At 46.5% G+C, this 23,588-nt stretch overlaps 1 protein-coding gene across 3 annotated transcripts in view; it reads right to left on the bottom strand.

Annotated features, from left to right (window-relative positions):
* nrp2a (neuropilin 2a) overlaps positions 1 to 23,588 on the bottom strand; it is a 60,009-nt gene that overhangs the window by 11,573 nt on the left and 24,848 nt on the right. For all 3 annotated transcript variants that reach the window (XM_026157736.2, XM_080297999.1, XM_026157737.2), the window contains exons 4-13: positions 21,405 to 21,635; positions 19,866 to 20,021; positions 19,156 to 19,325; positions 18,047 to 18,202; positions 11,599 to 11,743; positions 9,621 to 9,796; positions 9,093 to 9,272; positions 8,854 to 8,998; positions 2,698 to 2,778; positions 2,364 to 2,468 (exon numbers count right to left, since the gene is read on the bottom strand). In XM_026157736.2, coding sequence (XP_026013521.1) covers positions 2,364 to 2,468; positions 2,698 to 2,778; positions 8,854 to 8,998; positions 9,093 to 9,272; positions 9,621 to 9,796; positions 11,599 to 11,743; positions 18,047 to 18,202; positions 19,156 to 19,325; positions 19,866 to 20,021; positions 21,405 to 21,635 — 1,545 coding nt within the window. The remainder of the gene's footprint in view (positions 1 to 2,363; positions 2,469 to 2,697; positions 2,779 to 8,853; positions 8,999 to 9,092; positions 9,273 to 9,620; positions 9,797 to 11,598; positions 11,744 to 18,046; positions 18,203 to 19,155; positions 19,326 to 19,865; positions 20,022 to 21,404; positions 21,636 to 23,588) is intronic.

Below are 23,588 nucleotides of genomic sequence, written 5' to 3'. Positions count from 1 at the left end.
GTCCAACAGAAATGCATCCCCCTCCACTTGTTTACACCAGAGGATGTTTAGTTTGCAAATTGGAAAGCGACACGAATTCCATTGTGAGAGACCGCATGTATGAGTGACTGCCTGTGTGAACGAGAAGCACAGATTGCATTGTGCATGCCCGCGTACGTGTGAGAGAGCGGCTCGGTGAGGTGTCTGCTGAGGAATTTCTTAAGTGGGCCCGGTGGGAAAGAGTCCAATATCAACAATCTGCAGATTAAATCACCTGCTTTATCAAGAACAACTGTGTGTGTGTCTGTGTGTGTTGGTGCCTGTGTGTATATGTGTTCCAGCAATTAAGCGCCTTTCTGTTTTATAGGCGAGAGAAAAACTACCACAAGAGTAAGAAGTTTCAATCGGCGTGCAGTAGCATCCACTGCCACCGCACTCAGGTTCGCTGAGTGACTAAGTGAGTGAGCCTTTTTTTGCTCCGTGTGTCCAGCAGATCACACTGGAAGTATCTGGGGGGGATAAATCTTCTTCCTAGTTGACAGCTCCCCTCTGCCCGCCATGTGTCGCAGTCGCCTGTGTGTGACACCTAAGACAGCGTGTGACAGTGTGTCCCTTGGCCCTCTGTAGGAAATATATATATATATATATATACACATATATATGCATACAACTGGGCGTTTTATGACTTATTTCAATGTGCGCACCAAAGCTTCCTCCATTCTCATCGCCTCGCATTGAAGTGGAGTCTGTTGCCCCCCCCCCCCCCCCCCCCGTCCATTGTTGTGCCTCTTGTTCAGCAGACGCCTCATAATCGAGGCTGCCACGCCGGACACAGCAAAAAGAGAGCATTATTAATCTATTTCACAGAGGTCTGCTGCTGGCATGAGGAAAACAATGATTCAGTCTACAAAGCCCAGTTTATCACACTGGTAGTAGCATGATAAACTAGGAAGTCTGATTTAGTATTAGAGTAGATGGTGGCTATTTCTAGGATTGTGTGTTATTACTGTTACTATGACTGGTGTCAGGTGTGAGGTCAAGAGGTGATGAGTTTGTGGTTTCTGGGAGAGGTGAGGGAATTCTGTAGAGGATTACAACAGTGATTTGATAGGGGCGAAATAAAGATCCTGCAGGCTGGCTGGGATATCGTGACCTTTGACCCCCGTGGGAAAATCAAAGGCTCGGGCGGCGTGTCAAAATGGCTGGAAATGATACTTCAGGCATGAAAGCCACCACGGCCTGTCTAATGAAAGAAGCCGCTTTGAAGCCCCCCCCCCGTCATAGATTTTTTATGACCTGAAGAGGTCACGCTTCAAGAACATTTCCTCCTTTTTGCCACGAGATCTGCTGTCCTCCTGAACATGACCGAGGTGACATCACTGAAGCAGGTTGGGTGTGTGTGTGTGTGTGTGTGTGTGTAGGGGGAGGGAGACTGGACCTCTTGTTTAATTTTCTCCAGCTGCAGAAATGCTAAATCTTTCATGGAGACTTGCTCGAGACCAATGAATTTTAAAACAATCTTGGGATAACGATCCCTTACCCTGAAAAATTATAAATAGTGCAAAAAAAAGAAACCCAGCAGGAAACCTCTTCTGTACCTTTTAACAACCTGCCAAATGCTGGACTTTTGATCTGTGGGTATGCGTAAGAGGAAAATGAATAATTATTTCTTCAAGGAATGCCTAAGTAAATGGAAGTCTACACAGCATCATGTGGGACGTGCCTGAGGTAATTGCGGGGCAGTAAAGGACGACTGGGGATAACCACTCGTCTTTGGAATCTCCTGCTCTGAACTTAATTGGAGCCGCTCGGTCTTAACCCCTTCCTGCCGACACTTCATTCTGACACGCAGAGGTGAGCCTCTGCATGTCACATGCGAGGCTGTGTGCGCTTTCCATGGAGGCTGTTCTCCCTCTGATTCCCTCAGTTCATTTTCATTCTCATTCACTCGGAAAGAGCGGCGTGGCTGGCGCACGGCGTCGCTGACAAATTAGACTGGTTTCAATTTAAGGAATTATTTTAATCAAATTGAAAAAGGGGGGACTCAATGAAGATTCAGAAGGAGAATGACTCCATTTAATTATAGAAAATGCAGTCTTGTCTAGACCCGAGGAAGTTGATGGAATAAACGGCATGCTTGTGCAATTTCTGCACCCAAGTAGAAGTCTGCTTGCAGCTGCATACATAAAAGCTGATACCCCACAATAAAAAAAAAAGGAAAAAAGAAAAGAAAATGGGGTTCCCGTAGTGAACCTGAGCTGCTAACTGCACTGTTCTGTAAATCCATCCGGACATAACTTCAGATCTATTAAATGCATGCTGTGCAGAGGAAAAACACTGAGGGAGTCGGACCAAATATTCACATTTCTGTTAAGGAGACTCACCGTTGCTGTGCAGGGACCAGAGCAGCGGGGCGTTGGGGTCGTGTGTCCACCCACACAGGCCGTGGTCGAACTCACACACGGCGTCTGATGGGGGAGAGGTGGCCGCTGTAGAGGTGGAGAGCAGCCAGGGAGAAAAAGGCAGCGTAAGAGCGAGAGCCAAAGGGCAGATAGGCGTGAGAAATCAAAGTCATTTCAGATACAGGAGCATTTGCAGCTGATCTACATAATGTCATGCAGCGCTTTCTCAGGCCTTTCATCTTTCTTATTACAGCTTCCTAATGACGCTATTAATCCAGCATTTCTTTGGCTCTTTCATATTAAACACCTGTCTCACCTGTAGTCGTGACAGGGACCGTGGTGGTTTCGACGTCAGCTGGCAGCGTGGGTGTGGTGGTGCCTGCTGGGGTTGAGGTTTCTGCAGGAACAAACATAATGAAACTTGGGTCAAAGGTGGCCCCTTAAAGCCAACTTCAGACAATGTATTACTGTAAAGAGGGCAGCAAAATGAACTGCTGTTTGTTAAAGACATTATTTATGTGGCGATATGTCCTTTGGGAGCTGCACATTAGGGAGGGCCAGGAAATACAAACGGGAAAGAGGAAATGATAAACTCACAAAGGCAAAAAAAACAACAAGATGGAAATGAAGTCTTTAATAATAACTCTCCATTGTGCCTCCATAGATCATAGACTATGCAAAAGATAAAGGTAGTCTCCGGGTGTAAAAAGTGAAAGCCATTCAGGTCATGGAGTCTTCTTGACAATCAGCAGGGGGTCAGAAGGAGTGAGATTATATAGACGGCTATGGGAAAATGACCCCTCTTTTCACTTGATTTAATACAGCAGAGAGGAGTTTTTGCCCTCATTCACTACTTTTATATCTTCTTCATTAGAACATGATGCTCATTTTGCAACTCATGGTCTTATTTAAGAGTAAAATACACAATAAAGAAGAGCATCTTTTATGGGGTAGCTATCAGAACCACCCCTTACATCATCATATATAATGATAGTAGCATATGTATGTATGATTCCTATTTCCTCCTAGACGAACGGAAAAATCTTGATAAAACTTTGACATGCCACTGAGAGTGCCGGCACCTATGTGGTTTATACAAATACTTTATTCAAATGTCACAATTCAAAGTTCAATCTGCAATCAATGTGCGCATGTTTGTTGACATTACTTGTGCCTATATTATGTTTATTTAGTTTGTGGATGTTCATTATGCTTTTTACCGGTGCAGCCGAGCGAGTTCTTGATATAAGCTGCTATAAAAAGTCTAGAAAACAGCACAGAAGAGCAGACAACAAGAATGCGGGATAAGAAGACGTAGTTTGGGTCGTCGCAGTAACTAAGAAAGTAAGTAAGGTTTTTTTCTTTTTAATTTAGTGTGTTTCGTAGCTAGGGTGATGAAAAAATTGCTCAAAGGCTTCAAAAATGGGCGAAAGCAAAGTAAGCTAGCGACAGTTATTAGCACAAAGAACAGAAACAGTGAACTTGGCTCATTAGAAACACAAAATAACAAGTTTGTTTGATCCAAGCAAACAAAAAAGAGTCGCTCAGATGAAGCAGGAAAATTTGACTTCTTGTTTTATGAATGTTGATTTTTGTTACGCTAAAACAGCTAATGTCTCCGTTAGCATGCACCTTTATGCAGGACAATGCAGTAACGCTGCTGCTTGAGTTAATGACCTTATCGTTATTTTATCATAACTCAGCACAAAGAACGTGCCTACAAATCGTACGTGGTACTGAAACCGCCTCACTGTACTAATTCATGTCTCCTGTCAGAGGAAGGCACAGAAAACCCAAGAGAGCCCTTGTCATGTTGTGTCTGGGAGCTCAGGCGTCAGAATCTGTCTACCATACATACTGGCTCGGATATGCAGACGCACAAATGAACAGGCACACATGTCCACATGTTAATACACACACACAAAACAGGCTGGCGCTAAGGCTGATGGATGGCTCTGTCTAACAAACTCCCCTCGACCTCGGACGGGATGATCGCACTCTGGGACCACTCTCTCGCTGTCAAGAAGGGTCTAAAAGCGCACACACACAAACACACACACTCCATCACCCACTCTGCTGTCTGTGTGAACTGTTGTGCGTGTTTGTCTGTGTGCATTCGAGGGCCTTCTTCACTCCATAACTCAAGCGCGCTTGGAAGGAGGGAGAACAAACACAAAGTGAAATGTATGATTTTCGGTCCTCCATTAACGTCAACTAAATCTCGCATATATCAAAAAGAAAGACAAACAACACACAGAGGCATAAATAATCCAGCAGTTTGCTCATTAAAAGATGTCAAATGCACAAACACACACACACATGTTGAGCAGGCTGCAGCTAGAATGTGAAGTGGTAGGAAGAAAAAATAAAAGCGTAGTTATTAAGAGCAGATGGGCTGACCCTGGTGAGCTGTGGGAATTTACGCAGGAGTTTGGGTCAGCCAAAGATCCAGATGTATAATAAAAAAATAAAAATGCAGGTGTTTTCCCACATTTACATTTAGTCAGCCAACTTGTTTTTCTTTCTGTTTGTCTCTTTTCTTCAAATAGATTCAGACATTTGACGACGGTGACTCCTAAAAAAAAAGGCTAAGTGCACTCTCAAACCCATTATATTTCATTTTCCTCTGCCTTTTTCTTATTTAGTCCATCTAAACAACTCCAAGACTTGGATGCTTGATGATCGTGTGTGAGACGGGAGGTTGAACAGACACACAGGAGTATCTAAGAAGGAAAAAGCGTGACATGGATTAAGCATGTCTAACGCCTGTTAGTGGCAGTACTAGAGGCCTCCTGCTGTTAAGGTTCCTCCTTCTGTGAGGCTACCATTATCATTTAAAGGCTGCGAAAAAAGCAATGAGGGCAACAAACACACTGTGATACGCAATTGATCTGCTTAAAAGAACTTCCCGCGGAAACGAGCGCAACGGCGCCACAGCTGGAGAAATGGCAGAGATGAAAAGGCTGGCCACAGCTGGCGACTGCTTCTGACATTAACCCAGCGTTAATGTCACGTCCTTTATGCCAGCTATTAACTACCTAATGAGACTCTTATCGCTGCCGGTCCACTGGGAAGCAAAAGCATGGAAAGCAACTCTACCCTTCTACCTCTCTTCCACCCATCCGACTTTCAAATGGGCCACCACGTCTTGTTCAGCGTCTCCTCTTTATTCCTCCTCTTGTGTTCGCTCTTCTCGCCGTCTTTTGCTTTTTGTGTGTGTGTGTTTGCCTTTTTATTCCATTCTGACCTTTTGGGTCCTCTAGTTAAGTCTCAGGAGCGGGCGTTAAAATAAACCATCTACACATTACCTGAGCGCGCGCCGCAGCTAAACACACACAAGCAGAGAGCGCGCAGTCGAGTCCATTAAGATTCTGCCCAGCTCCTGAGTACTCTATGCTTTCAAAGGTCAGGCCTTGTCACAGTGTAAATGTGCTGACCTTTCCAGGGTGTGACAGGAGTGTTTTGGGGGGCGATGGGAATGGCACTGACTTGCGCGCTGTTTGCAGGGTGTGTATGTTTGTGCGAGGCGAGGGGGAGGTAATGTGTGTTAACGTATGTGACCTGCCTACCATGCCCCGAGTCCTGTCCTTGATGCGTGCGAGGACGGTGTCGCGAGAGCTGGGTTTGTTGCACAGCAGAGAGGGAGCCTTGAAATGCAGGAACAGTCCCTCTGCAGCAGAGTGTTGTCTTACATAATGTGTCTGCTGCTGCAGGTGATGATGCAAGTCATCATCATGCACGGGATGAGATACCAACACTTAGAACCGGGGGCCCTAGGCGGCTGGAAGGGGGTGGGGCAGTGCTGACATAGATAATCGAGATGCACGCTCACATATGCGAATGCACATGCTCACAGACAAATTCTTCTGCGGGCTTGCTTTTCAGTGCACACGCAGTCGCCAAACACACACACACACACGGTCGTGAGGGCCAACCCACCCTGTAAAAAAAGACATTGCTCACTTCCAAAGAGTCTGACTCAGCAATATGTCAGAGAAGAGGAAAAAAATCTTCAATTATGTAGAAAGCTTTTCTGTAAATCTTTCCCTGGCAGTACTGAGTGCACACACACGCGCGCACACACACACATACACTCAAACACACACAGAGTGATGGATGCATGCACGCAGATATACATACACCCCAAAAGAACACAATGGGGTAGACAAGTAGCCATTATTTGATATTTTGCCGGGTGGGGTTAAGTGCTCAGATCAGGGATCATCCTCACACACACAGACGCACCATCACTTCAAAGATTGCATTAATTTCCTGGAGAGTTGCCCTAATCGCTACTTGCGGGACTCTAATGCTAAATCAAGCCTTCACCTTAAAAACTTAATCATTTAAGTTAAGGGTTATTGCTTTTTTCTCCCCCAAACGGGAGGCGGGTTCCCTTATGACATGAATAATGCAAGAGCACAAACAACAAAGAAGCCAAAATTCCAGAGGCTGGGATGCTGTGAAAACACTGGGATAATGCGCTTACTCCAAAGGCGGAATGATATAGGACCGAACTGAGAAAAATGGTTCAGAGCGATCATCATTTGAAAGCTAGCTCTACTGTGTTTACTCGAATTATGGAGGGAGGACAGACAGCTTGAGGTGTGTGTGCGTGAGCATGTGCGAGCTCTACTTTTCAGTGCTCCCAAGACTGAAATGAGCCTACCTGGATTTTTTTCCCCTCTAAAATTTCATCCCTGAGCTCATAAATTTTTCATTCTGGGAGTACGTACACTAAAAAAAAAAAAAAGTCACCGTAGAGGATCTGTGTGCAAGTCAGTTGTGTGGCAACAGTGGGGGGGGGGGGGGAGCAGGAAACTGAAGGAGTCAGGACCAACAGCAGCGAGCGTGGAAAAGAGGTGCGAGTGATGAGTAGCAGAGGGGAGGAGACGAAAAGAGAGGAGGCATGGAAACGAAGAAAGAAAAAAAAGAACAAAAACATTTTTAGACCCACGCACTGGGCCTCGGGGTGGGAACGAAACAACTGCAACCATGTGGAGGAATAAGGAGAGAGAGCTCTTATTGTGCTTTAGTGCGCTGGGGTTGATTTGGGGATAAATTTCATCCTCTTACTTTAAATCACAATAAGGTGAAAAGTAAACCGAGAACATCGCTGAAGACTGGAGAGAACGACTGAAAAATCAGAGGGGACGGAGAAGCGAATGATTTACGGGATGTCAGCGGTAGTCCGTCATCCCTGCTGAGTTCTGGTGGTCTGTGAACAATGTGTGACTCTTAACAATAGTACTGTGTGTCACGTTTCCCCCGAACTCTCCACTCCATCTTCAGAAAGTCAACTCTGTCAAGCGGTAAAGCCTAAAATACTTTTTCATTTTGTTCCCATTTTTTAAGTTGGTGTTTAGTGTTCATTGGTTTCTGTGCTCTGCTTTCCACATGTCAATCATCAGGCAGCAGCTAATGTAAAACACATTGTTTCCTGTGCTCTGGAGGAGCTCCAGGGGAGGATAAAATGACCAGGGACCAGGTGTTTAGAGCAGCAAGCTTTAAGCAGCAATCATAAACTGCATGGAACTTCCCTCTGTTCATTTTTTTTTAAAACTGTACATAATGATGGATTGAAAATATGGGTGCTGCATCTTTGCACAACGAGGCACATGCAAACAGACCTGTGCACATTTACATTTATATTGTAGACTCTGTGGTTACTTTGTTAGCTGGACGTGCAGTAGAGGTGATAATGACAATCGCTCTTCAACTGTGCTCTTCATCAGGTCTTGTGGGAGCGCACAAAAGCACATAAATCGTCCTAATGAAAGCGTAGCTTGACATGCTTGTGAAATAAAGTACGTGTCTAGAGAACATGCATGAACACTTTGCTCGTTTCCTGTGGCGCGTGGGGTAAACGTGTGTCAAAACATGCATATGTACTCATGTTTAAGCGCTGTTGTAAATGTTGAGCTATACTGCCCAGTCGTCCTTTTGAGGCACAGAGGGAGTGGTAAACAGTGAAGGTCCATATGTGCGTGAGTGCTGATGATAGCGCGTATGATCCGACAGCACTTTCACATCTGGATAACAGACCACGCTGGAGAGTGAACTGATAAATACTCTCTCTCTCTGGGGATGCATTCATTTAAACCAAGCTCTGTCCACTGCCTGCCGCTCACGGTGCTTGTGGATACTTAAAGACAACCTAACACAAAGCCCGGTGTAATAATATCAGAAATAAATCAGAAATAATTACTTTTCAAGGGTGCTATCAGTTTCCCTTTCTCAGCTCACACGGGGTGTCTCTTTTCACCTCTGGCATCCTCTAATGACTCTCATGCATATCTAATGTGAGGCTCGCTTTTCTAGTGAGCCACCTTCCTCAAGGTCCATTCACTTCTGGTTAGAGTTCATTACAGCGCAGGGCAAATAATTCAGCCTGGAATACTGTAGGCAGCAAATTATCATATATGTATATAAAATGATCCTGTGTCAAACAGATCACGGCCGAGCGTCCTACCTGGAAGGTCACAGCCCAGAATCTCCACTCTCATCCCAATGCCTGCCGGAGACCACCGCTCTGGATAGAGTCGGATATACTGGGCCACTGTCTCCTCGAAATGCCGGAGCTCTGGGGTGTCATAGTGTGTGTTCCCCTCAAAGATCTGCACAAAAAAACCAACACTGCAGTGGTTACTGAACTGGTAAAAAAAACACACAAGAGCATCGCTCTTCATCTGCCCGCCTCCCCTGACCCACCTTTGGTAAGCTAGTCTTGCTGTCCATGATGAAATTCCAATCTTTCCCATTCAGGCTGTGTGCCACTTTGTACTTCCTGACAAATGCCCGGTTATCTGTGGCCGCTCCACTTCCTGCGTCTCCTCCCCTCGCTCCCTGGGTGATGACTCCGCGCACTGTCTTGGCTAAACCCAGGTCCACCTGTGGAGTTTAGATTTATAATTTAATTCAATTCAATTCAGTTTTATTCATATAGTACCAAATCACAACAACAGACACCTCAATGTGTTTTATATTGTGCGATAAAGACAGTTATAGAAAGAAAACCCAACAATCACACTATGAGAAAGCACTTGGCAACAATGGAAAGGAAAAACTCTGGGCAGCCTTTTTTTTTTTTTTGGGGGGGGGGGGGGACTCATGCATAAGAACAATAGTTATGTTTTTATGGCAGCTGTGCTCTGTGACTGCGTTTTAACTTAACTAGAAGGTAAAGGTGTATGCTAACATCATTGCTTTAAAGTAATGCACAATAAATGCAAAGTCTACCTGCAGCCACTCCTCTCCAGCCAGTGGCTGCGCAGGAGCAGGGAACCAGCCGGAGCGGCTGGCCACGAGACGGGTGCTCCCGGGATTCCACACCACGTCCCTGCTGGATGAGGTTGAGATCTGGGCATCGGGGAGCAGGCCGGACATCAGCCCCTGCAGGTCTGAACACGGAGCATCTGGAGGGGAAAGGCAGAGAGGGTTAGAGACTTCTTTAGTTTCCTTGGAAGAAGAGACCACCTAACGCTGTGCTGGTACACATTTTCCCACCGGGGAGCTGTTAGGCTTTGCCGCAGGATCACACTGCTGGCCACTGAGCATTAAGAGTTTAGACTGGAACAAACAGGAAAAGATGAGGTGAGAGACAAGAGAATGGAGGGAAGAGAAAAAAAAGATGTGTAACAAAGCGCTACCGCTTCATGTTCAATATGCAATTAGGCTGCCATTAGTGAGATAAAAGCATATGTTAAGTCTGCTGCTGAATGGGCACACTTGTCTGCTTTGCATGCACGCTTCTCACATCTCACATCTAACAAAAAAATACCCCGAGCGCCATATAATGCTGTTCGGAGCATTGTTTCTTTATATTCTGTACAATAGCTCGTCTGCTCATTATGCGGCACACATTTTATGTACATTCGCCGACTGAGAGACATTCGCCGACTCCTCTTTATGTACACGTCAAAGTGCTCGGAAATGAAACTCATTCCGATACGGATGGGTGAGTAGAAGTGAAAATAAAATAATATAAAACTTGCTGAGGGAGTATGTGTGAGAGAGAAATGAGGATTAAGGGGATAAAAATAAGGTATGATACAAGGAGCGGGGAGACAGAGAAGTAGAGAGTGGAAAGAAAGAGTGGTGACGGGGGTGAAAATAAAAGCAGAGAAGGAGACTTGGAGCGGGAGATGACGGCTTGGGGAGGCTGGGAAAAGGAGAGAGAAACGCAGAGATGAGTCGCCTGCAGAGACAAACAGTGGGAGAGGGGGAAGGACGGAGGTAGGCGGAGTGAGAGACGAGCGGCGCTGGATGAGCGCGGAGGGCGTCGAGAGAGACGGAGGGGAAGAGATGTGGGGAGATGTTAGTAGTGCTGACGGTTTAAGAGAACACAGATCAAAGTTTCATGCTGTTATGTCACCGCAAATGCAGGAGATGTAAATAATGAATAAAAAGCGCAGGAGACGGAAAACGTGTGACTGTGCGTACGTGTGGGAAGGGTCTGTGTATATTCCAAGAGGTGTGCCTGCTTTTTTTTGAGGTCACGCGCTATATTTAGAAAGCGCCTGTGTGCTGAAGCACCTGTACTGTAAGAGCTAATAGTTATTCCAATAGCAGCTGTTGAGGCTGAGGCGAATCACAGTTTCTGATGTAAGAGTGAACGGGGAGCCATGAATGATTGATCGGTACTCGTTTCTCAATCTAGAGGAGCTCACGGAGCAAAGACGGAACATCAAAAAAAAAAAAGTCTCCAAAACCATGAGAGGAAAAATGGGATGTGGTGGTGGTGGGGGGTGGCAGCGTTGAGGGAGTCAGAGACAGAAAAGCGAGCAGAGGGGAAAAAGAAGTGGGAGAGCACTGAAAGAGGAAAATGACACTGGTGGTGCCTCTGGAAGAAAGAATAGAAGCAGAAGCTTTCTTTAATTAGCCCGAGGGTTGCCATGTTTAAACCACAGCAAGAGGGATTGTGGGAGAGAGTATAAATACACATTTATGTCTGAATGCGTGTGTGTGTTTGATCCGGCCCTTTAAGGTTTAGGAAGTTAAATGTCGTTAAAGCTGATGGGTTTTTCTTTCTTTTCTTTTTTTTAGAACAAGTTAGATTTTAAAACAGTGCTTTGTGTTGGTTGAACCGAGAGGATAGAGCTGGTGCATGATTATTGATTTAAACCCACGAAAAGTTCTGTTCAAGCCATGAATGCAAAGCGGGATGATTCTGGCAACTTGACTGCTTCATGACACGCACACACGCCCACGAACGCACCTGTAATCTGGCATCCGTAGAGCTCGAAACGAAGGGCGATGCCGTTCTTCCAGGTCTGTGGTCGGATCCGAACGAACCGGGCCAAGACCGGCTGCGGGACGCGGTTGAGAACCACTTCGGCCGGATCTGTGTTAGCGTGGAAAATCTGGACAGCAAAGGCAAACAGAGGACAAGCAAAAAAGGGTTGGTTACCATCAGGAGGAGATGTGCTGTAACTTAGCTGTGCTGTCTTATTTCTCTTTCTCAGTTAGACACACACACACTCTTGTTTGAACACCCACCCACAGTGCACAGTTTCGCTTGGCTTCACACACACACACACACACACAGTGGCAGGCCGGACAAAGCAGAGACAACCCAAACACGGATCCAGTGTCACCAGCCCAGCTGTCGATGTGTTTTAGGGTCGAAGGTTCAGCACCGGGAGGCTGGGAAAGCCCATCGAAGGATGAGATTTCCTCAAACACACACACACACCCTATCGACATCTATCGACTTCCACACACCTCTGCACTGGTGGTCATAGGAAGCTGTGGGAGAGTTGACCTGACACGACAGAACATGATTAGCCGCCGGAGGCAGGAAGTCTGTCCAGGTGGGCAGGATGCGAGTGAAATTCACTTCCTGACGCTTCCACAGCATCAACATTCACTTCTCCCTGAACCGCTCCTTTCCTCCCGTAAGGCAGCGGGGTGGGGCAGCGAGGGTGGAGGGGTCAGAGGGCAAATGTAACCGCGGTGGTCAAGTTACTTCCTGTTGTGGGCAGAAAAGTGTGCAATCGCCTGTGATGCTCGAGAGAATCGGATGGGAACACTCAATTGTGACTTCCTCCTCTTTCCTTCCCCGCATCCTCTTCCCTCCACTCTCGAGCCCACATCGCTCTGAATCCCTTCATCTCAAAAACCTCCATTTTCTACATAAATCTCCACGTCCAGACCGCGCTGTTGATGTCTCCTCACACCTCCCGTATGCCTTTCTTCCTCTTGCTGGCGGCTACTCACTGTAACCGCACACCCAGACGCAGGAAACCACAGGAGCCCACACAAACACGGTCACATCCCACGCACCCAGATAAGCAGGGTGAGCGTCTTTTAACTGAGTGACTGTTAAGTGTCACTCACTCTCTGTTTGCGGTTGACCGTGCCAGCTGATAGGAACGCCGCATCACAGCTGCCGCACACAATGGAGAGATGGGAAGACAACTGCTACAAGCGGCTGAATTAAAGATTAAAAGGCATCATGCCTAAAAAAAAGGTCCCTACACGAGTTTTCTTTTACTTTAATTGAGATCAAACCTCAGCACTCTACCACAGCCTTAAAAATTTGATTTTTTTAATATATTTTTTTTAAATCATTAAAGTCTGCTTTCTGTTTGACCCATTTACAAAATTCCCCTAACTCTAAAAAATGATATTCCAGAAATTCCATAACCGATGGGAATACGAGTGATATCATTTCTAAAATCCTTCTCGGGGGGTTTTATTTGATTTTGGGCATGGCCTGATTAAATCAAGTGGAGCTCACACTGATAATACAAAGCGCTGTGAGTGTTTGAACAGATAAGCGGGCCTATCGCTGCTCTATCTGCTGCTGGATCGAGGATAGACAGCTGTTATGTTTACCTAAGAGGCAAAACAGGGGATGTGGTTATGGGGGTTATGTAAACACCAGTGCGCGTCCATGATGGAAGGCAGGCCTTGCAATACAACCGCCCCATCATTCCCACTCCCAGATGCCGGGTATGTGAGACAAAGAGCAGCACGTGAGGCAGTAAAAACGAAAATGACTGCGGGGGAAAGGAAGCGCGTCCTCAGAAGGATGGTTAATGACAGAAAAAGCGAGGGTGTGCGGGAGAAGGGAGCGGCAGACAGAAAAAGGTTGAATGGAGGGCAGAGGACATAACTTAGGAATATGAAGGGAGTGGTGACGAGCAGGGAGGAAAAGAACAACGAGCAGATCGACTGTAACAGGAAATACTCCATCCAAGCATTTATCACATAATAAGCCAAAATGAGAAAATTCAGTGGAATTTCCTCATTTGGGAAGAAGCTGGAAATGCAAAAACAAGCAAAAAAAACAAACACAAAAAAACCTAACGAACACTATTTTTTGTGTAAAGTTCCAACTTTGGCACAAAGTTTACTTTAATAAATGCCACGTAAATAAAACAGCAGTGCGTTTCGGTCAATAGAAGTGGGTAGACTGAGGAATGACTGTAAAATATCTGTGGGCTTCAGCTTCCCAGAAATGTTTCAAAATGCCCAACGTTGCTAAAAGGCCATCAGTCAATGCACTGCAACACTGCCAGCTGCTTTTCTTTCCTACTCATCTTTGGATAAAACCTGGGAATGTGGCCAACATTACTGACACAAAAAGAATAATTTTCTCAGTACGAATCATCTCCAGAGGCTCTTTTTATTTTCCTTTTAAAAAGCAAATTATTATGGATGTGAGTGGAGAGAGAGCAAACTTAGAAGAAAGACAGCACAGAAAGACAAGGGCAGTGAAGAGTTGCCGGTTTGGTCTTTAGTGTCCTCGGTTCTCACGACTTCCTCCACTCTATTGTCAGGATACCTGAGTGGTCTCCCACTCCTCACCCATTACTTCTAAGGTTAAAGGTCAACGGCCATGGGAAGCAGATGGTTGTTCATTGACTAACTCGTTGGTAACCTGGTTACTTTTTCGCCAACTTGAAATAAAGGAAGTTGTAGCAACAGGAAGGGCGGTCAGTGTGGTTGGTGTCTGGGCCACCTCCAATCTGCCTAACAACTGGAATTTTGGGGTTTTATTTTTTAATGTGTGTGTCTATACGGGTCCCTCCCCTCACGTGAGCGTGCTTTCGAGGTGGGCTGAATAATTGATGCTGTCATGTTGTGTCTCCAAGTGAGCCGAGAGTCATTAAAATATAACGAAGACCCCATTACGCGCTCGCATAGCAACATGTGACGGTCAGGCCTCTTTTTCGCGGACATCGGCAGAACCCAGGCACCACGGGTGTTTAACTATTGATGACTTTTGCAGAGAACCAGGTCACCGCGATGGGCGTGTTTGTATTATAGTAAACATCCTCCTGACATTTCTAAGCAAACAGAGCACGGAAATGTAATGTGCAATCTTAAAGCAGGCAGAGGTTTGCTGGATCTTGTTAGAGCGCTTGTTCCTGGAAAGTGAGGTGCGGATGGATGTACACATCATAGCTTGATTCATTTACCATCCATTCTGCGCTGTTTTGGCACACATCTCCTTCCTCTGTCAGTGTTTTTCTGCAACATGATGGCACCAGGGGGAGATGTGGCAAGCTCTCTGCACAAGCCATTATTTGTTTTCCAGCCATTTTTTTTCTTTCTTCACTCCCATGTTGTTCTCCTGATCCAAGCCTCTTTCTCCGTCCATTACACTTTTCATCCCCCCTGGCTCTCTTCCCCTGTTTCTCACTATGAAGATGTTGACAGTAGAAACTGGTTCCAGCTGGCCGCTCTCTACAACTAGCTCTAAGAGAGGCTGAGGCGAGTGTGTGCGCGCGTGCAAAGGTTGACGTCGTGACCCTAACACCACCTCTGGTCAAAGCCTCCTGCTTGGTGCCGATGTAACCGATTGTGTCTCGCTGTGTGTCGGCGCACGCACACGCTGTTTTTAATACGCATCAGCATGTAGAATAAGCGGAAAACAAAGCCTGTGTGTTTGTGCCCGAGCTAGTGCTGTGGGATACTACAAATGTGGGCATTGATCGCATACCAAGTGAATACAGGGCCAGTATTAGCGATACCACCTGATCGATCGATATGTCCACCGCTAGCCTGAGAGCTACAAAGGTAATAAAAGGCTATTGTATTCTCTTCTACTCTACAGTGTGATGGAGGTGCAGGAAGAAAAGCTGAAGGCTGACTTTTCACCCCCTCTCCTCCATGTTACTATGTGTGTGTCAGTGTTAGACTGATTTAGCACATACAGTGCCTTTCAGCAGCACAAAGCTTGCTTAGCACTGGGACGCCTGGGATTTTCTTCACAGACAGGTGACAGCGTGTGTTTTAAATGTTAATTAGTTTGGGCGCGGGAGCGTGCGCGTCTATTTAAACAAAACAAAACAGAAGAAAAAAGTCGTTGCGAAGCTCGCGTCTACGTGTAAGTGTGCGAAATATGCAATTCCTGAGTGTCTTCGCATCTCATCAAGTAATGAGGCGCATATGTGAGAAATGTGACTTAGAATTAACAAGTCACATGGGTGTCGAATTGAAAATGCGATGGCATGCAGAATATTTGGGAAAAAAATTAATAAAATTGACAGAAACGCCCACACCTGGTGGTGTGATTGAGGTGATTAATGTGCAGCGCTGGTGTGTTTTCCACCTTTCTGCATCACTCTAATTTCCCACATTACTTTCCCTTTTCTTCTTAGGAGCATTCAGCCCTTCATCCTTTGTTAACACATCAAAAAAGCGACGCATCGTGTCAGAGAGCTGTCTTCCATTAGCAAACACGGGGAGGTAAGAACCACCAAGCTGGCCCTTTCTTTCACGGGTGATTCATACGTGATGCACAGGCACACTCGTGCCTCAACCTTACGCACACGCACACACACTAATGACACGTCTACACGCTCCTGTCCAAAGCTGCACGAGCTTCAAGCTCACTGCTAAATGACAATTAGAAGAACCAAATCCCAGTCATTACAGGACCCCTGACGAGAACTGAGCTTCAACCACTTAAGGGCTCTTTGGGGGGCTTAGGACAGGCTAACCGGGAGTTTGTAAAACACCAGTGGTGGATTAGCAGTCACGGAAAGATTCAACTGCAGCCTTTGGAGAACAGAAGGGAACCTGTCTGACGAGGGTCACGAAGAGTAAAGCGAATTCTTTGGCTTCACCATCACGAAGTCCGAGGTAAAAACCGTGGCTGCAAACTCTCCTAGACGGCTCTCTCTGTGGTCGGCAAATACACAAAGAGCAGGTTTTATGTAACGCAATCTGAGATGCCTCTTTATTATACATAAGAGGAGGGAGAGTGTGCAATAAATCCTTGTAGAGTTTGAATTTAGAGCCCTATCATGCATGCAGTAAATGCTGTAGCTGTCGTATTTCTTTATCATCAGAAGCAGATGGTATGCTTAATCAATTCTGCATTTTATGTAGATTAAGTAGTGTCCAATTAGAAAAAGCAGCAGGCATTATTCCCTGACTTTGCTTCCTCAGACTTTTGTTTGTCGGGTTTTCACCATTTTCTTTAGAAAACGTACATTTTTCAGATTTTGTTCTATCTTTCACAGATCTTCAATCCTCCTACCGCCTTTACGGTTTTCTAAAAGCTAACAAAACGCTGTTTTCAAAGCAGCGTAGCGCCACTAATATCTCTCTCCCGAATGCAAAATGCATGCCTAAGCATCTGTCTGATTCCGTGTCTCAAAGTGTCCGAGCAGTTTTTGCTCAGACGGATTACCGGACTCAGATTACACGCCGCAGACAGGCACACATCATATACGTATGCGCTCACACGCACAGATCTCCAGACAGGGAGATCAGCCAGAGGTTATTTAAAGAAAGGGAGGGGGTCCTCTCAATTGTGTGTGTGTGTTTTTCCGGGGGTTCTAATAAATTGCACAGATGTTGACTTTTGTGTCAAATCCACATTTTGTTTAATAATCTCTACATCAAATACCCCCCACTGGCCCCACCAAAACCAATCACTGGCACACACAGAAGGATGAGGGGGGGTGGGGAATCCCAGTCTGTGCGGGTAGTGTGGATTAACCCCTCTTTACACACACGCCCACTCTTGCCACTCTCTATTTTTTTGTTTGAAATCCACAGTGACCTTAAACCAGATGTGAGGGACAAGGTTTAAATGCCCTGGAAACAGGCTGTCTGCAGGTCACGGCATGGCAACAACCTGCCATTGTGTGTATATAAGTAACAACGAGCAGGCAATCAAATGCAGATTTAACGAGGCTCGATCGAAGCACTAAATGGGAGCGATTTTGGAGAGTAATGCTGCGAATCTCTCAAGGCGCAAATTTGCTCAGTCCACACCTGGCCGGCCTCCAGAGGGTTTCACAACCCCCAGGTGTGTGTGTGTGTGAGTTAGGCTGAGAAAGATGATAAATAGCGGTTCCAGATAAGGGCACACAGAGGACTCCATTGTTCTTGTTTGTCAGGTTCCCCTCCTCTCTCTATCTCTTCCTCCCTCCCGTTCCCTTTCTCTCCAACTCATGACTGAGGTCATGACTCGGGTTCATAAACAGTCTTAGAAGGGGAAAGACTCCTTCAGGAATTTAGCGTCCGCTGATGCCATTGATATGGCTCTCGAGCGAACACAACAACCTTAGTTGTTTGAGAACATCTCGGAGGTGTAAATGCGGCGTTCAGCGTGGATGCTCGGCTTCACTTTAAAGCGAGCTTGCCCGTTGGACCATTTCAGGCTTCGTTTTTACTTATAAACACGTTTAATGCTCTACCTTGTGGTTCTTGCCATGGCGGTACACCATCCAGTCCTCTCCGTTGGTGCTGACCTCCAGCTTGAAGGTTGTGACGTAGTAGGACTTCTGCGTTTCCTTGGATATGGCGCCCTGTGTGGCAATACCGGTCAAAACCTTGAGGAAATGAAGATCCACCTGGAAAAAAGGGGGAAAATGTATAAAACTTGTTTTCATGAACTGAAATAAAATAGAATAGCGGCAGAGAAAGCTCCGTAGACTGCAGGATGGATGTGCTCCGGGCTGATGCAGATAGCCGAGCAGCTGCAAGTCTATTGCTCACACAGCAGCAGCAGCAGATTGTGGCCTTCTACTGAAGAAGCCTAGGTGGTATCTATGAGTGTGTGTGTGTGTGTGTCTGTACATTGTGATGTGTGTAAGGGGAGGAATGGTTGGAGGCAAAGATCAATGGCGCAGTGTTCGGATGCATTCCTGAAGAGCACCTTCATCAATCACGGCCTTCTTGCCGCTCTCCTCCGCGCTCTGCCTATGCACGCGTTTGAGACAGGAAAGATTGAGAGTGTGGAAGCACTTCCTTATCATCGGTTCACAGTTCCTCCATTCCCTTTATGTGTGAGCACCTCTGTGTGTCCCCCACTGTACGTGAGAGCCTTCTTCGCCGAGCCTTCTTTCGCAAGTATCACCGAGACAAATTTACTGTCACCAGCGAGTTAACGCGTCGCTGATTCAGATATCAGTGTCGACCCGCTCTAGACTTTGTGCCTTAAATCAAATATTCGCCTTCAGATTTCTACCAGAGCAAACCAACTGCATTTAAAAGTTTCTTAAACACCCGGGCCCTCGAGACAGCTCAAATGCGCGGTTATTTATATTTGGTGGCACGGCTCTGTTCTGGAACCTCTCTGCCCCTTCCACGTACATTCATGGAAAGCCTAAGGCAAAGAAAGAAGCAGCACGACTTCTTTCTGGGGTACGAAACAACTGCAGGTGGGCTAAAGCGACTTAAATAGTTGACATTTGCCGACTGAATGCATGAAAGGGTACCAGCTGATCCGTCAGCTGCTGCGAGCTGCCGCTGACATCGACTGATCTTGACAGCGTAGGCCTGCTTGAACCTCGCGGAGTGATACCTGTATGTATTCCTTGTTGCTGTCCTCTGCCGGCGTCCAAGCGTTGTCGTCGTTGTTGAGGCGAGCCTGGCGCGGCAGCCAGCGATTGTCGTAAAAGGACGTCGAGGCCGTGATTTGGTCGTCGCTGATCTTCCCCGACTCCATGCCCAGCGCCATGCTGCAGTGAAATGCTGACGGGAGAAGAGGGAGCAACGTCAGCTATGTTTGCATTGAATATAACTGAATATAACGGTTTAGCAGACATGAAAGAAAAGGCATGAGGGGCACAGAGCTCGAAAAAACAAGAGGCGTGAAGTTAAACTCAGGCAGACACAAAGAGAAAAGACAATGAGAGGCAGAAAGCAGCCCAACAGGTGAGTGAAGTTAAATTGAGGTTGAGTTAATTTATATTCTAAAAGAAAATAGTATGAGCCCGCTTCTGAGAAATCATGCTCTCTTAGGAGAGCGCAAAATAGGCTGAGAGGGGCGAGGGAGCGCTCCGAGATTGAAATAGCATTAAAGCAGGCACGGCTGAAGAGATCGAGAGGGTAAGAGGAGAGGAGGAAAAAGAAAAAAGATGAAGAGAGAAAGACGAGTGTCAGCAGAGATGACAGAGACGAAAGCGGTGAAAGAGAGAAAATCGAGTTGGGAATAAAAGCAGGTAAGCAAACCTACACTCTGTACACACAAATGCACGCACACGTGCGCTCTTAAAGTGATGGTGCACTCACAGTCGGAGACTTCTTTTTGTGTCATGTTGTAGCGGGCGGAGAAGCCGTCTTTGGCGACAGCCATGTCGGTGTGGAAGGAGAGGGACAGCAGGCCAGAGGACGATTGGATCTCTGGGGGGATCTTTGTCCCGCAGTACCGGCCAATCAGAGGAGCCACTGCACACACACGAAATTCATGTTTATACAGTCATATTGCAAAGAAATGATTTTAAAAGAAACATTCGTGCTGTTATTTTGAAAAACTCAACATTTACTGCTTTTTCTGTATGATGCTACATTCAAGGAAGGAAGAAAAATCAGAAAAAGCACGCACATGTGATAATTCCTATAAGATTAAAAAAAAGGAAATCCAGCACTGCAAAGACAGGTTTCCAGTGGTCATGCTGCTTCGGTAAGTGTTGTCTAATGACTCACAGCATGCCTCTCCTCCATCTCCCCTTCCTCCATTCATTCCTCTCTCCCTTAACTCTCCTGTCCATCCCTCCATCTGCCATGTGTGTGTCTCAGCCAGAACCCAGCAGGAGAGGGAATGGAATCCCTTGCTTTAATGCAAGCTGCACTGGGATCAGCTGCAGACAAGCACTCACACACGCATAGACACACATGCGCGCACGCACTCACAAACATTAAGGATTACAACGGTCTCCAGACACAAAAATTCTTCACCCTTCCGCCTCGTCTCCCGTCCCTCTTTCACGCCCAAGGAAACTCAGGCTCACTGGAACTGGGTTACACTTTAATTTGCTCCTAATTCTCAACTTTGAATGGTATAAATTGTTTTCAGCTATCAAAGCTCCTAAATTCAAGGCTATAATTGGAATTTTAAATCCACTTGGATCCCTTCTTAGCGACTGAAAATGGAATAATTAGAGCAAATCCTTGGTCCCCCCCCCCCACCCTGCTTCATATTTTCAAAAAGAAAAGGAAAAAAAGAGAGAAGAAAAGGAACTCGGCAAAGCGAGAGGTGAGAAATGAACCACTCACCACTACTAATGTGGCTTTCATCAGCTACAGAGCAACTAGCATTACCCTATGGCGGTCACTATCAAAGCCCCTTGATAACATCCTCAAATGTTTTTCTCCCCCAAACCCCTCCCATTCCCACTTTCTGATCTCGGCTCTTTGCATACAAGCAGATACTCATCGTGGCCGTCACTCTCGCTCACCCTGGGGAGGAAGGAAGTGCTAGGTGATAAGGATGGAGGACAGGGAGGAAAGTACGAGGGGGGTTAGGAACGGGTTGTTATTATGGAGAGGGAAGAGAACCATGGGAACAGATTGGTCCTCAGGGGTGTCTAGTCCCCCCCCTCCCATGTAATGGGATGGACTGTACGGTAAGAGCTTACATCAAAGAGAGGGATGCCTGCACAGGAAATTGAAGGCTGCTATGCAGATTTCAGTGTAGGAATGTGCATGTGGAAATGTGGCTGTCCACGCACGTTAAAAGGTGAGGACAGGGTGTCTTTCCAGTGTGTCTACGCTCACGCTGAGATATTCCGACATCTGTTTGTGTGTGTCTGTGTGTGTCTGTGCGCTCACCTTGTGGCAGACCGTCCCACACGTCCAGCCAGTCGTACTTGCAGTCACCCTCTCCGACCAGCAGGGGGTCGTTCTCGAGATCGAAGGTCAGGAAGGTGAGCGTGATGTCCATGTGGGGCGGGGCAATGATCATGTAGGAGCATTCCAGATTGTGAGGGTATTTATCCGGGAACCCCGGGGACTCGATCATGCCGGTAGGGCTGGTGAAATTGCGGAAGCAGAATTCCGAGCCTAAGCAGACACACAAGGATAATAGGATATTTAGAGTCGGGAGTGAAAAACAAAAACAAAAACCCATAATGGTCGCGTTACGAGCAGGAGCAATCGATCACGTGGCGGTATCTCATCTGACTTGCAGAAGGTGTTTCAGAAACTCATTCGTCACTGACAGCCCCGCTGGGATTTTACAGTAGCTGCGGTGGTGAAAGGACACGAACGTGCACGACTCATGGCTGTAGATGGAGGAGGGAAAAAACCCAACAGAGCGAGCAAATGCTCAACTGGGCATTTCTAATTTTGCATCATGCAACGCAAGCAGGCTTAGAGCTCTTTTTTTGTGCATGCTCCCCTTAAATTCATACCACCTCTGTGCTCTCAAACAATGACAGTGCACTGCAAAACCCAGCCTTTACTTGAGCCCTTAAAAAATTCCACCATTAAAGACGGAACCCTGCTTTAGAGCATATATTTAAAATTTTACCCTTTTTTGGGTCTCATTTGCACTCTGTGTGTGCGCGTGTCTTTCACTTTCTCTCGCACACCTCGCTCATGCATACCACAAAAGTTGTGTAATGGTTCTAAGTGGGCCCTTTGCGGCGGCTCCTCATTAGCTATGCAGATTTATGCGCCCTGGGCGGCTCACCTTGAGCGGCAGCAGCTGTGTGGCTCAGATCATCTACCCATCAGCCACTGCTCCGCGGTCCACTGGGGAGCCTGAGTCACGGCCGAGTGTTTATGGACCGGCACATCAATGAGGCGGGAGAGAGCTGACAATCCAGCACACACACACGCACACACACACACGGCAAATAGACAGGTCTTCACACAAATGTCACACGCGCTGCCTCATTCGTAAGCTGTGTTTATTTTCCGAGCCTGAGTTCGCTCACCCTTTAAATAGTTCTATCTTTACAATGCAGGCTCCGTTCAGTCGTACATCTTTATGCATTTCTATTTTCATGCTCACCGGACACACACACATCCTCATGTGGCAACGCTGCAAAGATACGTGGGACAAATCGCAGCTCTTCCTCTAGAACTAAAGCGCACTTAAACTGGACATTGTGTGTTTTTTTTCTTTTTGCTACTTCTCTCCTGCTGAAATGACTCGTTGAAGGTAAATTCATTTAAAGACGCATTTAACTTCAGTTTCCTTTCCCAGACAAATGCGCCTGGTCGGTCACTACCAGCAAGGAAAAACAAGCCTAAGCTAGAAGCATTTTTCCCATCGTTGACTCCACTGGAAAGCTGGGAGGTCAGGTTGAAGAGGCTCACGGGAGGAGGCATCTGGTGGATTTCAAACCTGGGAAAGCGGCGCCGCATCCAGGCAAGCACTGCACTGTCTCAGGGAGCTGCCAGGGCTGCGTTTGATAACCAGATTCATATTCGTAGAGGCGGCGTTTAGGAGCACAGACGCGTTAGTGGAACATTCCTTCGGCAGCATTCCTCGGAGGCACCGGTTCTTATTATCAGGCGGCCCTATGAAAAGCTGAGGGGTCGACTGTGCTGCTCTGACCCCCCCCTCCCGGTGTCTACACTTGGTAATGGCAGAGAGCTGACCCTAATCAGCATAGAGACAGAGGGAGGAAAACCCAGGAGACGTATACCATATCTCTATTTGTATTCCCCATTTTGTGAGAGATTCTTTATACCCCGTTTTCTCTCATTTCCTGCCAAAGCCTCACATTTTAAAAAAAAGTGCTTACATATATAGCTGAGTGCAATGATGCATATATCTTCCTATTGATTTACCTGGCACCAATACATTCATGTCACAGTTGACAGTTGAGATGTTGACAAAAAAAAAATGTATGAATCTTCCCCCCCCACGCGTTAAAAGCAGGCATTCAACCCCTTGTGTCGACTCCCACACACACCGTTACATCAAAACACCCGTGGATCAGTTGCCTGGCTGCCTGTACGCACACACAAACACACACACAGAAGTAGGGATGCTGAAATGTG

The sequence above is a fragment of the Astatotilapia calliptera genome, chromosome 23 (genome assembly GCF_964374335.1).
Source record: "Astatotilapia calliptera chromosome 23, fAstCal68.1, whole genome shotgun sequence".
In the NCBI taxonomy this organism is placed as follows: Eukaryota; Metazoa; Chordata; class Actinopteri; order Cichliformes; family Cichlidae; genus Astatotilapia; species Astatotilapia calliptera.
The sequence above is the reverse complement of the archived record's forward strand: the minus strand, read 5'-3'. Positions and strand labels throughout refer to the sequence as shown.